General features: G+C 38.2%; 1 protein-coding gene across 1 annotated transcript in view; it reads left to right on the top strand.

The window, feature by feature from the left end:
- The window catches only part of ret (ret proto-oncogene receptor tyrosine kinase), a 44631-nt gene that overhangs the window by 14840 nt on the left and 13345 nt on the right, over nucleotides 1–16446 (top strand). Inside the window, exons 2-11 of the mRNA XM_088916503.1 lie at nucleotides 4812–5048; nucleotides 5326–5631; nucleotides 5998–6236; nucleotides 7150–7342; nucleotides 10633–10832; nucleotides 11200–11482; nucleotides 12018–12152; nucleotides 13921–14031; nucleotides 14636–14749; nucleotides 15395–15651. Coding sequence (XP_088772629.1) covers nucleotides 4812–5048; nucleotides 5326–5631; nucleotides 5998–6236; nucleotides 7150–7342; nucleotides 10633–10832; nucleotides 11200–11482; nucleotides 12018–12152; nucleotides 13921–14031; nucleotides 14636–14749; nucleotides 15395–15651 — 2075 coding nt within the window. The remainder of the gene's footprint in view (nucleotides 1–4811; nucleotides 5049–5325; nucleotides 5632–5997; nucleotides 6237–7149; nucleotides 7343–10632; nucleotides 10833–11199; nucleotides 11483–12017; nucleotides 12153–13920; nucleotides 14032–14635; nucleotides 14750–15394; nucleotides 15652–16446) is intronic.

The following is a 16446-nucleotide window of genomic DNA, read 5'->3' as shown; positions in this document are numbered from 1 at the left end:
ATGAATTAACTTAGTATTCAGGTTTTAGTTCCCTTAAATTATACAGCAACAATAAATGAGTTATTTTTAAAATGACTTGTTTTTTTACCTTTCTGTTTTATTCGCAGTTTATCAGGAGGTAGCCCTGCTATAGCTCTCGACTATATCGTGAACAGACTGTAAATGTTCATGGCTGGATGGATATAATGAAGACTGATGACTTGTGACTGTGTGGAGTATGTAGGAAAGAAAGATAATTAAAGCCAAAGGCAAAAGAGAATTTATTAATCTTTGGGGTTTATACCTGTAGGTGGCTGTTAAAGCAATTTTGTTATGTACAGTATATATAATGTAAAATCCTGAACTCTGTTATGATTTAATTTTTTGCCAGGTTCTAAAATATGTCTTTTTGATGAGTATCAAAGTTCAGAGTGACACATCTCTCTCTATTTCTTCATATTACTCTTGATAATTTTGTTTCTTATGGATTACTGGAGTTGCACTGTTATAATCAATTTAGAATTTAAAGGTAGCTATAATAAAACAATATACAGTACCTGGAGTAAAACTGAAATTGAGGTCACAGTACTTAAACTAGATTTTTTTAAATGTCAATGAAATTACTGCATAGTCTTTATACCATGTTACATCACCCACTTTATCTTTGCAATCTGTTATTTTCAAATATTCTAAACAGATATAATGATTGTGAAGTACAAATTTATTGCCTTCGATGTGCTTACAGTATGATCTATTTGGGGTTGAACTCCAGTTCATCCTGTTGTCGAGTCATACCTTTAAAGTTCCCTGTGGTCTTGATCTTGAAAGAGTGAAGCTGTAACAGTGATGTAAATTGGATCATGCAATAAAACTGGGCCGAACGTAGAAGTGTCATTCAGAATGGAGAGAATGGGTTTAATTTTGGAAAAGCCTGTGTTATTGTAAACCCAACCCCTTCTATAAAAAAGTCTTCCACTCCCATGAGACTGGAAATCAATATGTTCATATTGAATTGGTCTGACTTCAGTACGTAATCCTGGCAGGAGTTTCCAAAGGTCAAACCTGTGAGTTAAGATCATTGAGGCTGTTTTGGGGTGACATAATGGTCACGTAGAGCAAGGAACTTACTCTAGAAAGGTATGGCAGTGTCATATTAACTGACGTACTGACACTAAAGTCTCATATTTAAGGAAACAATGTTATTAAACATTACTTTGCTGTCCTTGTTCTTTTCCAGCATCCCATCTTGTTTCGTATTCTATGTTACTTTTATCATACAAGTGATAGAACGACACACATTAGCATCTGTATAAACAATTGCTTTCTATTAGCTTGGTTCCAGGAAGTAAATTGAGTTTTGAATGATGTAAACCAATGAAAAACATATGTTTTAATATTTCCATCTCTGAGATGTGAGGCCTCACTAGTGAATCCAGGTTTTCTGAATCACTGTGTGACCCCTAATGTAGGTCACTTTACCTCCCTGCATTGATCCCCTCTGCAAGTCAAGACAATATCAGCAAGACCTAGCAGATGTTATGTCATTCATTTTTGCTTTTTTGGTTAAAAGAAAATCAATTTTAGCTCTGTGTTCTTGTGATGTTTTTCTCTAAACAGCTCTTTTAATATTTTTTGTAGAATGTCGTTGAATTTATTTTTAAGGCTTAGATGCTTTGTTAGGTTATTTCAATATCCTGAAAGATGTTTTATACGTAGAAATGAATTTAGATCTAAAATATTCTAACAATACTACAGAACCGCTCATTTTTAAAATGCAGTAGTCTTAGAAGTAGTTTTTTGTAATTGTCTTCATTATTCATATCAGAACTGAGTTTTTAGAAAATAACTTCTTACATGTTTCAAGTGACTATGAGTACAGCCTTCACTAGCAACACTATCTAATACATTCCTATCATTCATTTTTAAAAAGATAATTGTATATAAGCCTACCAAAGTTCAATAGTTTTATATCTTGAGGTTTATTATTCATTTTTAGATATTTTGGTAAATAAAGCTCCCTGTTTAAAGTGAAGAGGAAGTGAAATGTATCAGTAAAATGTGCATTTGAACCATGAATAGCAATTTGAAAAGCTGGTGTTCATGCTTCTTTGTGAATACACAGGTCCATTATGATTTTTCCTGTTTTGGGAGTAGAATTTCAATCCAGAGTTTGGAGTTAATGGCACATAGCAAGAGACCAGAGAAATGAAAAAAGTCCTGCCTGTGGTTTCTCTGTTCTACCAAGTCTTTGGTTTTCACTTTCCATGCTACAATATTTTTAGATAGCATTCTGGATAGCTTTAAGCCCTTAGTCCTTCCTTATCCCGGTTTAGGTAATTTCATGAAGGTTTGATGCTTGTCTGAAAAAAGAAAAGTTGCCTTCCACACTCTCTGTACCTTCACATTCTGCTAAGAAAAATAAGATGTCTGGCAATCTTACAAAGCTCACAAGATCTCTGATTTTAACAACAGTTTTAATGAAATCTGCAAGTCTGTTCTCAACATTTGTAATCCAAGGGGATACACAACTAACCTCGAATAAATAATATTTTAATCAGTAACCGTTCAAATACAGTCTTTGTAGAAAATCCATATACTTTATGCTGATTTTAAGATGGTGGTACAGTATTTCACTGTAATAAATCAAGTATGCTCAAACATGACTGTACACTTACTTAACCTTGTACATCACAGTGTCTTTTGAAATGTATGAGAGAATGGCTCCCTCTGCTGGATTTAGATATTAGTCTACAGTGCATCACATACTGTATTTGATTAATTTACATAGGCTTAGACAAAATTTAAGAACACATGAAAAGAGGACACCAAATTGGCTTTTGTTTGCTTGTTATGGATCCAATGATGTAATTGTGTCATTTTGTAAAAGAATCCTAAGGAACTGTCATCAGTAACATGGATGGACGGTTCGTTCCGGATATCTACAACCCTTTAAACTGCACAATGTGTTTTACTGTTTCAGAAATGCAACAGGATTACATAAGTGATCATAAGATGTCTCCAGAATCTTCTGTCGCTTCTGTTTTAAGTCATGCTGGTATTGTTAATGTACATAATATACATACGTAAAATACACAAAAAACACCTGTCGAACTTACTGTGACACTGAAAGTTATGAAATTCCGAAGTGAAATGAGAGATACAAGTAAAAAAAATGTATCGCACCAAATAATTTAATTTATATGGGATATATTTTATATTTTAGGATTACAGTATTTAATAAAATAAGACTGCTTGTCAACTTTGTTTTCACCTTTGTCACTTTTCTGTATATCAACCGGAGATGTTCTACCACTTAATTCTTCTCAGAACTACAAATTTTGGAGGCCGAGAAAATTTACAGATTAGTCAAATTCATAAAATATTAATAATAAAAAAGTGGAAAATACAAAAATGCATTTAAATGCATGTTTTTTACACAAAGTGTTGTGAGTGTCGGTAAATGATACTTAGCCATGTTGTCAAACTTAATATCCTTTCTGCTTTTATTTCTGTCAACTGCTTCACTTTAATTTCACTGAGGATGAGAGCATGAACTTCTGAACTTTGCAGAAACTTTCTTTTAGATTACATATTAACAATATATAATTGTTGTGTTACCATAAACAAAATTTGCTTTTACTTAGAGAATAGTATTTTTGGAACTCAACGACTTTTATAATTGGTAGATTTAGAAAAGCAGTTTTCCTAAAGTGGAATTACCATAGCTCAGATGAAGCAGCCAAAACCAGACAGTTTCGGCCACATTTCAGAGGTTTTGCCATTGATCTTGTAGTACAAAGGGGGGATAACAGAATCAAAGTTGGAAATATATGACACAAGTGTCAAGAAGCAAATACAAAGCAAATTCTGAACAGAAAATGGTTGTCCTCTGTCTTTGGAAAGGAACTTAATCCAAACAAGATTTCTGTTAGTGTACCCAGCTCTTTATTTTCCTGTAAAACATACTCACTTTTGTATTTGATGGATTCATTTTCTTGCTTTACAGGTAATGATTAAGCTCTTAAGAATGTACAGTAACTATCTGTTGTAATTAAGCTTGTCAAGGACAATTCAAGGGGACAATCTGCACATTTATTAAACAAGAATAAGGTGACAAGTCCTATGTGAGCTTTGCTTTTATTTTTAGAGAGCTTTGCTTTTATTTTTAGAAGTCTCTAAGTCTTTCTTGAAAATAAAAATTACATTTTTTATTCCTCGGTACTGTAAACCAGGGGTAGTATTGTGTTTAATACGCAGAAACAGAAAAATTATCAGTTAACATATTATTCCATAGGCCAGCATGAATCTATCCACAATGTGTTTCTGGGAACTATTTTCTTTTTATAATTACTGGTGTTCTTTCTGTGGTTATGGCTCTGAGAGGCTTTCTTGTTCTGTGATCTGAGTACCAATATCTGGATACACATGCATTTAAAGATTAAGCAGGAATAAATGTCTGTTGTTGGTAAACTACTAGAGTTTTTCTCTTAGATATGAACATTTCTTCAATAAAAATGAAAGGTAGGGGTAGGGTGACTAGGATATTATACAATATGTTTAATTGCAGTGATATGCTGAATATATACAGCACTTTATATGCTTATACAGTCTGATATGATATTATGATTCTGTCACTTAAAAGTTCTTAGCAGAATAAATATTCTTTAATTACATTTTTTGTTTTATCGATTTGTTTACAGTATGTCCAATATTGATGTTATTCAATACTGAGAACTGTATGTAAAATCAATCCACTGTCCATTAGTGTTACTGATCAATGGGAAACAAGTACTCATCAAGTAATGGCAGCTTTCAATCTCTTTATCCCACAGCCACATTTGCACTATACTTTCCCCAGAAAAAATACTCTGAGAATGTCTTTGTTGGACAGCCAGCTGGAACACCCATTCTTCAGCTCCATGTGATGCTCGACAATGAGTCAGAGACCGCCCACTTCTGCCTGCGTCAATTAACTGAGTACCCCAAAATCAAGCTGTTCCACCTGGATGAGAGAACAGGGCTCCTTTCATTAAACAGGACTTTGGACTGGAGTGATTTTGGCCCACCATGTGAGTTTCACAGACAAGTCACTTGAACATGACAAGTTTAAGTCTGTTAAAGTACATCAGAGAAACTTCCATCAAAGGCTTTGATTCTAACTAAGTAAAGTGATAGAGATTAAACAAAGCATCACCATCATTTTGTGCAACACATTGCCTACAAAACAGGGACAAGTCCCAAAATAACTAGAGTAAGAAGAAACACTCTAAACCTCCTACAAACCTAAACATAATTCCTTAACGAGTAAAGATCTGTTGTACTGAGATGAGTGCATTTTTTTCCTAGCCAATAGCTGGACTGGTCCTGTGAAGAAGCTGCCTCTACTGGCACGTGCTTCCCAGAAACCCTTCAGAGATAAGAGCTGTCATGGGCAGACCGTCCATGGGCAGGATGTGTCAATCTACATCAACTTCTACAACACCACAGCACCCTCCTGCAGCCAGCAGATGCCCAAACAGCTGTGCTTTCCAGAGCATGACTCCAGTCCTCACATCAAAGAGAACCGACTGCCTGGAGTTTTCCGTCAGCTCAGACGCCTGCCTCCGCATTACCTCTGCCCCAACCTCACCATAACCTACAGCATGGAGTCAGGTAGCCCAACATCAGCTCCATTTACTCAACTGGTTTAAACTAATTTACACCGCAAATGCCATTATGCATACATCCATCTTTTTTTCTTTGCAATAGGAGTCTGCTATTGAAGAAAGTGTTTAAATTGGGGCCTTTTATATAACCATTTTTCTTTGGTCTTAGGTTGCTGATCATTTAGAAAGAGCTACTGTAGAAACCATGTTGTGCCCCTTTGAAAGCAAGAGCTGGGACTTGGTGCTTTGTGATATCATTGTTAGCCTTGAGTACAGTGCTTGGATTGTGCATGCGTGCTTTAAAAAGCTGGAACTTAAGAGATAGTCCACATCAGTCTATATGAGGCAAACATGTTTTTCTTTGTCGTAACAGAAGAGTCATCTCCGTTTGTGTTCAATGAAAGCAGCTCGGAGGTGGCAGTGTCCAGACCGCTGGACCGCGAGGAGAGGGAGGTGTACGAGCTGCTGGTGCAGTGCACTGTGAGGACTGAGCTCATGCTCACACGCCTCTCACAGCCACTGCTGGTGAATGTCTATGATGAGGACGACAGCGCCCCCTTCCTGAATGGCACAGACACGGTGGAGGTGGTGGTCGAGTTTAACCGAAGAGAGGTGGGCTTAAATCCTGAGATCACCCTCCTATCTCCCTGTGTGATTCCAGCCATTCGATAAACACATTCAAAAAATGTCTCAGTAAGGTCCCTTATGGGGAGGGCCATGTGGCATTCACCCCAAAAATGAGCTCAATGATTATTGTAATTGTTGAAAGGTTATTGTCAACTGAAATTCAACAAGAAATAACAATAAAATAATTAAGATAAAATGCCACCCACTATAAATAAACAGGAAGGTGTGTACTGTACATATCTGGTGGGTATATATTTGTGATCAATGCAAATGCATTTTTTATGAACAATCTTGTAGAGCATCTGAAAAGTAACAGTAATTATGCATACATATTCAAATTCTCATCTGGGGTGCTTTCTGGGTAGGGCTTATATGTTCTCCCTGTGGTTATGTGGGATTTTGCCACCTAACTGGGTGTTCCAGTTTCCACCCACAATCCAAAGACATGCAGCCTACATTACCTGTCATCTCCAAACTGACCTTGTGTTTGCCCTTTCATGAACTGGCATCTCATCAAGGGTGGATCCTGCCTGGCATTCTCTGCCTCTGTTCACCACAACCCTGTCGTGAATTAAACTGCTATTGAAAATCGATGAATGGGCTATACAAATTACACTTTGGACATAGTATTAGCATGTTCAAGGCTGCAAATCAACAAGTAAAGGTTTCACCGGAAGAAGGCTCCACAGCCGAAATGTTGTGTCTCTTTTCTTTTCGGCATGGAAAAGACCTTTGCTAATATCATGCAAATATTATCTGAACATTAAATTGGTGGGTTGTGATTTATGAAAATAATTTTTTAATATTTCATCCTCTTTTCTTAAATTGCATGTATGTGGAAAGTGTAGTCATATTTAATGTGATGTATAAATCAAACTGTCTAATTTTACTTTTTCAGGGGGCTGTCTTGGGAAAAATGCTGGTTTATGATAAAGACACCACGCCAATATACCCTAAAGACCAGAGTCATAACAAGTATGTAGGAACTATGATGACCAACGACCCCTGGATTAAAGAAACGTTTAAAATAGAACATATTTTTAAAGAGGAGAAATTTGGCAACCAGGTGCGAGGGACAGTCCATGAATACAGTGAGTATTGAGTAAGAAAAGATGAGGCCAGAGTGCAGTATCTTCAGCCTTGATTTGCAGCCAAGCTCTCCCAGAATTAATGTATAGACTGCCTTTTTTAAACCTTGGTGCCTTTTTTCAGTTCAACAAACCATTTTTATGATGAATGTCGTGTTTTAGACTCTAGTGTTGGGGTCTGCTATTACATAAAAATCTTTAATACAGCATAAGCTTTGTGTTTAACTCAAGCCAATATCTTTCTTAATGATTATCAAGATCTAATAAGGAGAATTGGATGGAAAAAATGTAATTGAAAAGTTATGGGAAAAGTGTAATTGGCCTCCTTTGCTTTTTAGATTGATTACAAGTCAGAGGAGAATCTTCAGACCATCATACTTACTTGGTGTTCTGCATATTTAATCCCAATAGCTACAAAAGCTCCTTTAAATATCCCATTTAATTAGCTACAACACCTTAGCTAGGCAACTTGTTTCAGTCACCCATCAACTGCTGAGTAAAGATGTGTTTCTAAATCCACTATCTTAATTTCCTTTTGTGTCACTAGGTATTTGTATCATTAATAATCAGGAAGTAGTTAATTTGACCTTGTCATTATCCTTAAAGATGTAAACTCATACAGATCTTCTCTCCTTGCTGTAGTTGATCTCTGTGACTGGTTTCTCAATCATAGCAGCACAGTCAACATGCTATGTTAATGCCCTATAGAAAATAGCTTTTGGATAATGATAGTTCAGGTGGGTAGCTGCGTCAGCATGCGTAGGCTGCAAAGGAACAAGTAATAGGTTTAAGTAATAGTAACAAGGAACAAGTAATAGGTTTGATCAGCTTGAGTTCTTCCTGCACCATTTCACCAACTTCCACCCGTCCCTCAAATATATGATTAACATATCTTCCACTACTCTTCCGTTTCTAGACATCCACTTGTCTATCAACTACCCCCGACTGTCCACTTCAGTTTATTACAAACCCACGGATTCACACAGCTACCTCCTGTACAGCTCATTTCACCCCAACCACACTAAAAACTCTCTTCCTTTTTCACAGTTCCTTAGGTTACGACGATTATGCAGCGACGACATCGACTTCGAGAACCAAGCCCTCGAAATGTACTCATTTTTCATCAACAGAGGATACCCCAGCAGTGTGATTGACAGGGCCCTTGCCCGAGCCAAAAACACCCCCCGGACCATCAACCCGATCAGGAACTCCCGCCGTAACAACCGCATTCCTCTGGTGCTTCCTTACCACCCTAACACACTTCCTATCCCCAGGACCATTAACCACAACTTTTCCATCCTACAGGATGATCCCTCCATTGGGGCCCTCTTTTCTGATCGCCCTATCATCTCATATCGCCGACCACCTAATCTGCGTAACCTCCTTGTTCACAGCTCCCTTGACCGCCCTCAACAACCATCCACACCAGGCACTTTCCCTTGCAACAGAGCTCGCTGTATCACCTGCAAATACACAGCCACCACCACACTCATTCAAGGCCCCTCAGGACAATTCCGGATCACCCAGACAGCATCTTGTACCTCCAGCAACCTTGTTTACTGTATCTCTTGCAGTAAATGCCCAGCCATCTACATTGGAGAAACAGGAAGGAGACTCGGAGACCGTTTCAGAGAACACGTCAGGGCTGTAAAGATTAAAGATCTCTCCAAGCCCATTGTTTCTCATTTCACCTCTGACGGCCACGACCACTCTAATCTCTCTGTCTGTGTTCTCAAAGACGGTTTTCCAAACTCATACATCAGAAAGACCACCGAAACTAAAATTATTCTGCAGCTAGGATCACACCTTCTCCCTTCCCTTAACGACAGACTACTGTTCTTTTAAATTTTCTCCATTCATTGGAAGTTTCATTTCACACCTCTCTGCACCCATTCTGACTTCACACCTCTTGATTGGCCTCTCTTTCTGTCCCCTGCTCCCGCCTCTCACTCCTCCTCCCTCCCAACCTTTGTTCTCCCGCTACTTTACCTTTGCCTACTGCCCTGTCTCTCTCACACCTGAAGAAGGCTCCACGGCCGAAACGTTGTGTTCTCTTTCTTCTTTTTTTCAGCATGGAATAAACCTATTACTTGTTCCTTTGGATAATGATGCTTATCACGGTATTTGAAGAGAGAGGCATTAATTTCTTGAGCAGCATTGCTGTTTCCCTGACTTGTGTCTTCTCATTCACACTTTATAAGTTTTTTTGAAGAAAACAATGCTGGAATAATAAATAAATTCCTCAAATATTAATTTAATTTTCAATCACTTCTTTGCTCCAGGAACTTAACCCCTTAGGTGTGAAAAGATATGGTGCCAAAGGTAAATTTGTAAACAGTGGAAACAATTGAAAATGGAACAAGAGTAGTACTGTAGGTCTTCAGTGTTATTAGGCTATTCAATGTTATCCTATATACAGTAATTTTGAAAAATCATCCACGCACCAATTAGCTAATTATGAAACAGGTGAGATGATCCAAACAGCATGTACTGTATATTCTTTAAAGACCCCAGATAAAAGTAAAGAACTTCACAAGTTAAATATTACCTTTTGTGCAAGACAGAATAAAGTAAATGCAGTAAAACAAATGGGTTATGATTGCATCTCTAATTCAATTAAATGCAATTCTAATTGAATGTTTTTTTTGTAATACTTTATAGTACTTTTCTGCAACAAGTTGGCCCCTGTGTGAAGTAATGGGCTCAGGGCAACATCACGTTCAGTTAAAGATGGGGAGCTTTTTTGGCTTGGGGAACAAATGTCTAATCAATCAGTCTTGTACAGATTCATTTCTCTTGGAAATAAACTCTCTCCACCCTTCTTCACTCTATTCTGTCCTTTGACATTCTGCCATCCAGTCAGTTGTCTGACCAAGTGCATTTGTTTTACATGGTGTTGGGGTTATAAAGCCTGGCAAAATACTGTATCTCCCTGTCTACTATCACTCATATCCTGGCTCTTTAACCAGGTCAGATGTAGGAACTAAAGACAGAAGGAATCTACTTTTTAAATAAATGTTTTTTTTTCCTTCTCAAAAACAAAGACATCCCTAATACACTGCAAATGTTCTCTGTTTGAGTATGTATGCAGAGCGGTTTCATATTGTATCTAAAATGAATGTCACCTGTGTGAAGGAATTCTTAAGTTAAATACTGTATATCTTTTTCTATTTTTTTTGTGTAGAGATTCCTGGTGAGTAATTGTAGAGATCGGTTTTGAAACAGACGTTAACACTTTTGTGGTTTAAGATCTCTTTTCATGCCATGCTTCTAATGCTATTGTGTGTCTGCAGGTCTAATTCTAAATAAAACCTTATCAATGGAGGAGAAAAGGTCACTCCAGCTGGATTATCTTGTCAATGACACAGAGTTCCATGGTCCAGAAGGAACAGTAATGCTTCATTTCAACATCACCGTACTGCCCGTCTACATCAGCTTTACCAATGTTAGCTTCCTGTTTACTGTAGACCGGAAAGCTGCCCCATATACACAGGTATCCTTGCATTTACTCTTTTTTATTTAAAATAGAATTTTTCATTATCAAAAACCTCCAAATGTAATTAAACTCCAATGTAAGGCAAGGAGTGGCAGCAGAGAGCCTATAATTTCTCTAGTCAGGCAAGTGAGACACGAGTTTCCTTAGAGGGCATGGGTACATACAATGGAGGTCACAAATGGGCAAGGCTGTCTTTTAAATATTCATTGTCATAACCCAATTCACATTCTCTTAGAGTGTTTGATTTCATCTATATTTGTTCACTGAATAGTGCAGCCACTGATGTTTGAGGGCATCAGACTTTGGCAGTGAAGACAAGCTTAAGGAGAAATAATGCCTTTGTTTTGAATGCGATTTTTTTCAGATTGGCACTGTCTGTGTGGACAACTGCAAGAAATTCCAGGGAATAGAAGTCACTTACAAACTTAGTATAGACAGGAATGCCTCCTTGCCGGTCAAAACGTGCTATGCTGCAGTTGCTATTGAGCAGAGTCGAGAGGATACTTCAGCAGTTCTATATGTCAATCGTACTGATCCCCTCCGAAACAAGGATTGCCTGGACCTACAGTACATTGTTGTAGCTCAAGAAAGACAGAACAAGCAGACACAGGCAAAAACACAGCTGACCGTTACACTTGTAGGGACAGGTAGGTTCTTCTTTAAGTGATGGGAAAATGTTCTTCTTTAAATTGTTATAATACTTCAATTCGTAAAAGAGAAACAATGCACTTTTGATCATACTACTAAAAAGTAAATGTGCTATGTTATCCATTTGCTTTCTAATTTCCTTTCCTCTGTTATGAGTTTAAGACAAGAACATTGAAAGTTTGATGAGTTCATGGTTTCTTGTACCATATGTGATTGATTTAAGAAACATATCCAGCCATTTCTTAAAAAAAGCTAGGATATCAGCTTCGACAACATGAGTTGGTAGCTTGTTCCACACTCCATTACTGATTTTTATAACGATGTGTCTCCTATTCTCAATCTTAAATGCACTTGCTCTCAGTCTTTATCTTTGTTCAAAGGCTTAACAATAAGTTTACACCCAAATGCTAATTTCTGCATTTTAGTTTTTTATGAAATCAAAACTCCTGTCATGTTAGAGCAGTCATGTAACAGGTGTCCACAGTTTTATTGGTAGTTTCTCACCGTTTTTGCTGCTACTGTTGTTGTTTATAGCAGCTGGGAAGAGGAACCTGGAGAAGGATTGTCCCCTGTCATGTGCTGAGAGAAGACAGAGGGCAGAATGCGAGACGTGCAGTGGCTTGGGGTCTCCCACTGGAAGATGCCAGTGGAGACAGGGGAACAGCAAATGTAATCTTCCCTCTTGCACCTATGTAACTGTCCACCAGTCTCTCCTCTTACAATCTAGTTTCCTCAGTGCTGTGGGGCAGGCTGATGTGTGTGGATCCTCCACCAGCTAACATGAGAGAGATTCAGAAACTCGGAAACTTTTTTTTTCTGGGACAGATTCCACAGGCAGGAAGTGTGCAGTTCTTGCCAGTTGAGGGGAGGGGGGGCAAGACCTCATTGACATCAGCAGGGTGGCAGCTTTCTGACTCCAGTCACTGCAGAGATTATTGTACTCTCCTGGCCTTCTGCTCTGGAGAGACCTTGCTTTTGCTTTCTTCCACAAACTAGGGGGGCTGCAGTTTGATGGACAGCTGTTTTTGATGAATGTCAGTAGGCTGCATTGTTTGCCCAGTTTTTATCTGAATATGTTACTTAAAATGGTTACAGGAGCAGTAGGAAGAAAGCTTGAGTCTGGGAGTGCGAATTGTCTTCTAGAGGAGCCTTTCATCTACAAATTTGCTCTGAATTGTCCATTGTTAATCTCTCCTACAGTAGTTGTACTGCTATTTTAATGAGAAAGAGTGTCACAAAAAAGGGTCATCTGCTTGACACAGACAGAAAGAACGGAAGAAGTGCTGCTGCTGTGGCCTCTGTTGGAGGTCAGATCAGGGAATTGTATCAGCTTGTTTTTTATCGAAACTTGCAGGCAGCATTGGGGAACACAGATCTGGAGGTGCTCAGTCACTTTTTCACAGAAAACACTGTACAAACAGAGCCTCCTCTTTCTGAATCTCAGGCACAACCAAAGAGTAGTGTTATTTGTCATCAGCTATTGAAATGTTTGAGTTTTAAATAGAGAATTTTCTTTGTCGTTCTTTAGAAAAGAATCATTTTGTTCACTCTGTCTTAAGGTTAGTCATTTTAAAACACTCAAGATCTGCTGAAATACATTTGAGAGAGAAGCTAAATGTGGAGGTAGATTAAAAGCTCTAATGGAGTAGTGCGTATAAGCTACCACTGCAAAAGAATCTGGATTTACGGTGGGGAATTCTGCAGACTGTTGTAGCCACTAATTAATTTTTAGAAACTGTTCAACCTGGAGCTGATGACAGATGCCCTTTCTGTTTGCAGAGGGAAACTGTTTTCCATTGTTTTCCTCCTGTACTGCACCAGATTGAAACGACTGTTTGGTCGTCTCAGGGTCTATGTAGAAAATACCCCAAAAAAGGAGAAGATCAGTACCAGCTAGCTAACCTTTTACTGGCTTCAGCTAAACTGGCTATTACTGAGAGCCAGTTTAACTAGGTGACGAATGCTTTGACTTTGGATGTGATAGCTATTTTGGGGGTGCTAGTAGTGTCCAGGCTGAAGTGAGGGTTTGCCCATTACAGGCTTACCGATCAGACTGACTTGTTCCAGGAGGTGTGGGCAGTAGGGGAGGTGCTGTGTGCTGTGAAAAAATGTGGAATTAATGCTATCTTGTTGAAGTGAGGTTTGGGGAGTAATTGCTTCATTTTAAACTGTGTTTTTGATCATAGTTGTTACAGTATTTGTTGTGTGGGGAAGAGGTGGATGTGAGGTTGTTGTTGTGTTGTTTTTTTAATTGAATGGAATAAAAATTGTTTTTAAAACCTAAACCTATCAATCCTTCTTTTTGTCTGTCTAGCTGTCTTTTATTATTTTCAACAGAATTTACAGTATGATTATGGAGCTTATAGAGTGGCAACCTATCTAAAAGAAAAGTAGCCTCCAAATGTGTTTTCGACACTACTTGTTGTTTTTTTTCCAGGGATTTCAACCAACTACTCCACCTGCTCTCCAAGCCTCAAGACTTGTCCTGACGGTCACTGTGATGTCATTGAGGCCAAGGACAAGGCAATTTGTCCTCAAGACTGCACAAGTAAGAAACACCAGTCTGTCCCTGTAAAGAACGGGGTGTTCAGAGATACCCTAGAAAAGTGCATTTGTTCAATTCCAAAATATTCTCTAATTGGTTCTCTATTAAGAGCCTCTGGCCAGCGTGCCACTTGACACATAAACTTAATCCAAAAGTTCGGTTTCCAATACAAGTTTTACAAACCATTGCTACATAACAAATACCTATTTTATGTCCTAATTTCTCGGTTGCTGTTTCCCTAAAAAAATCCATTTGCTTTTGACAAATTTAACCCTCTTAATTTTCATTACTGTGTTGCTTTCCAATGCAGTTTAAACCTGCTATTGGGATAAAATCAATTTTTACTTTAGTGTAATTTAAGTCTGTGTGAAGTGGTTATTTATACGAATGAACATATAATTTACAGAAAGTGTTAAAAAGTGTAGAATTTTATTTTGTGACTTCCTAATGTTTTTAACATTTGGCATTTAAAAGAAATATTTCTAATAGTATGTTAAATTCATATTGCAAAACACTTAGTTAACTGAATACCATCAGATTGACTAAAACATTAATAGTCCGCTCTAGAATTTCAAGCCTAGTATGCTTCTTTTTTCTCTTTTATTAGCTCAGAGGATCATTGGTGGTCATGAACAAGGCCTGATGTCTGGTATCAAAGCTGGATATGGAACATGTTACTGCTACTCAGAGAACTGCTTCTGTGAGAAAAGTGATATTGAAGGTTAGTGACTGCTTGCCAAATCAATACAGTTGGAATCTTCCCATTGACAGTCATTAATGTATCCTACTCGTTACAAGTCCTATGTGTGCAGAAAGCTGAACAAATGCAACTCACTCTATTGTCAGCTGCAACTTCTTCTGAGAGGTGGAGTGTAAGAGTAATAAGATGTGGAAATCCAGGTGTATTGCATCATTACATAATGCTTCCAAAGCCCTAAAAATAATAGTAATAATGCAATGAAAAGGAAACTCTAAAAAAAAACTTTCCCCTGCTTGAAATCTTTATGTTCTTAAAAGTCAGTTTAATAGGAATATTTTCTCAGAATTACTGGACGTAAATAACTTCTAATTCAATCCTTATCACATGCATTACTTTTTTATCTTACATTGTTAGATGCTTTATATATTATAGGTGCAAACTTTCTCTTTGAACAAGAAACTGTTAAAAAGAATTGGCTCATAGAATCTCAAAGCCACACCCACTGCCTGCACTTAAAGTGTAGATTAACAAGAGAAAAAGATGTGTGCTGCTTGTTTCAAAACTGGGTAGCTCTTTCTATGTTGTGTCCACTTTACCTGAAATGTATTTTCCTCTCTGAAGATACCCAGATCTGCACATTTTCTGACATACTTTTGTCTCTTTCAGAGGTCATGTGTGATGATGTCTGCAAGACCGTTATCGCCACTGCAGTCTTGCTCTCCTTTATTGTCTCTGTGCTGCTCTCCTCCTATTTCATTCACCGCTATCACAAGAACTCTCCCAAGCCACCAATAGCCTCTGCTGAGATGACATTCCGACGTCCTGCGCAATCCTACCCTATCAGTTACTCAGCCAACAATGTGCGCAGGCCCTCTGTCGATTCCATGGAGAACCAAGTGGCTGTGGACACATTTAAAATCCCTGTAAGTGTCTTGATCACATTTTTGCAAAAGTGTAGATAACAAATTAAATAATTTTAGAGTTGCCTTACTAATTATCACACCTCTGCAGAGACAGAGTGCACACAATGACCATTGAGTGATAAACCTCATACAGTATATTGTAGGTAAGGAATCATTGATCACAGTAAATAAGGAATGCCACTGAGCAGAGTGCAGCTTCAGCTGGTGGTAAAAGTTCAGAAGTTCTAATTACAGATTGGAAACGGATGAGTCTTAAGGAGAAAGTGAACGGTGGTGATGGCCTGAGCTCTTCTAATTTTATTGAGTTATCCATTACACTAGGAATGAGAATGGGCCCTTGAGATGCTAAGCAAAGAGGAGAACAGGTATGATGCCATGGTATGAGAGAAAGAAAGGTAGAGAAAAGGCAAGCAGCAGAATCTGAATGAGCTGAATAGCTGAATAGGCAAATAGCTCTGACTAGAGGCCAACCAGAAGGAAGTTGCAATAGTCCAGGCGTGATAACACTAGGGTCTGAACTAGAGTTGTGTAGTTGTTAAGACAAGTTTGTGAGGAAGGGGTGGATCCTGCACATAATGGTAAAGAAGAGCAATACCCAGATTACTGGCTTGAGCAATCCAGAGCAGAAATGGGATGGTAGTAAGTGAAAGAGCATTTAAGAAAGACTCTGATGTTCTTGACAGAGAAGGTGGGAGAGAGGGTGGAGGAGTCAAGAGGAATAGGGTAATAGGAGAGATGTAAACAGAAGGGAAGGAAGAGAATCAGAAGATAAGGAGTTCAGACAGAGATGTTAAT

This window comes from Atractosteus spatula, chromosome 5 (genome assembly GCF_055471065.1).
Source record: "Atractosteus spatula isolate fAtrSpa1 chromosome 5, fAtrSpa1.hap1, whole genome shotgun sequence".
Taxonomy (NCBI): domain Eukaryota; kingdom Metazoa; phylum Chordata; class Actinopteri; order Semionotiformes; family Lepisosteidae; genus Atractosteus; species Atractosteus spatula.
The sequence above is the reverse complement of the archived record's forward strand: the minus strand, read 5'-3'. Positions and strand labels throughout refer to the sequence as shown.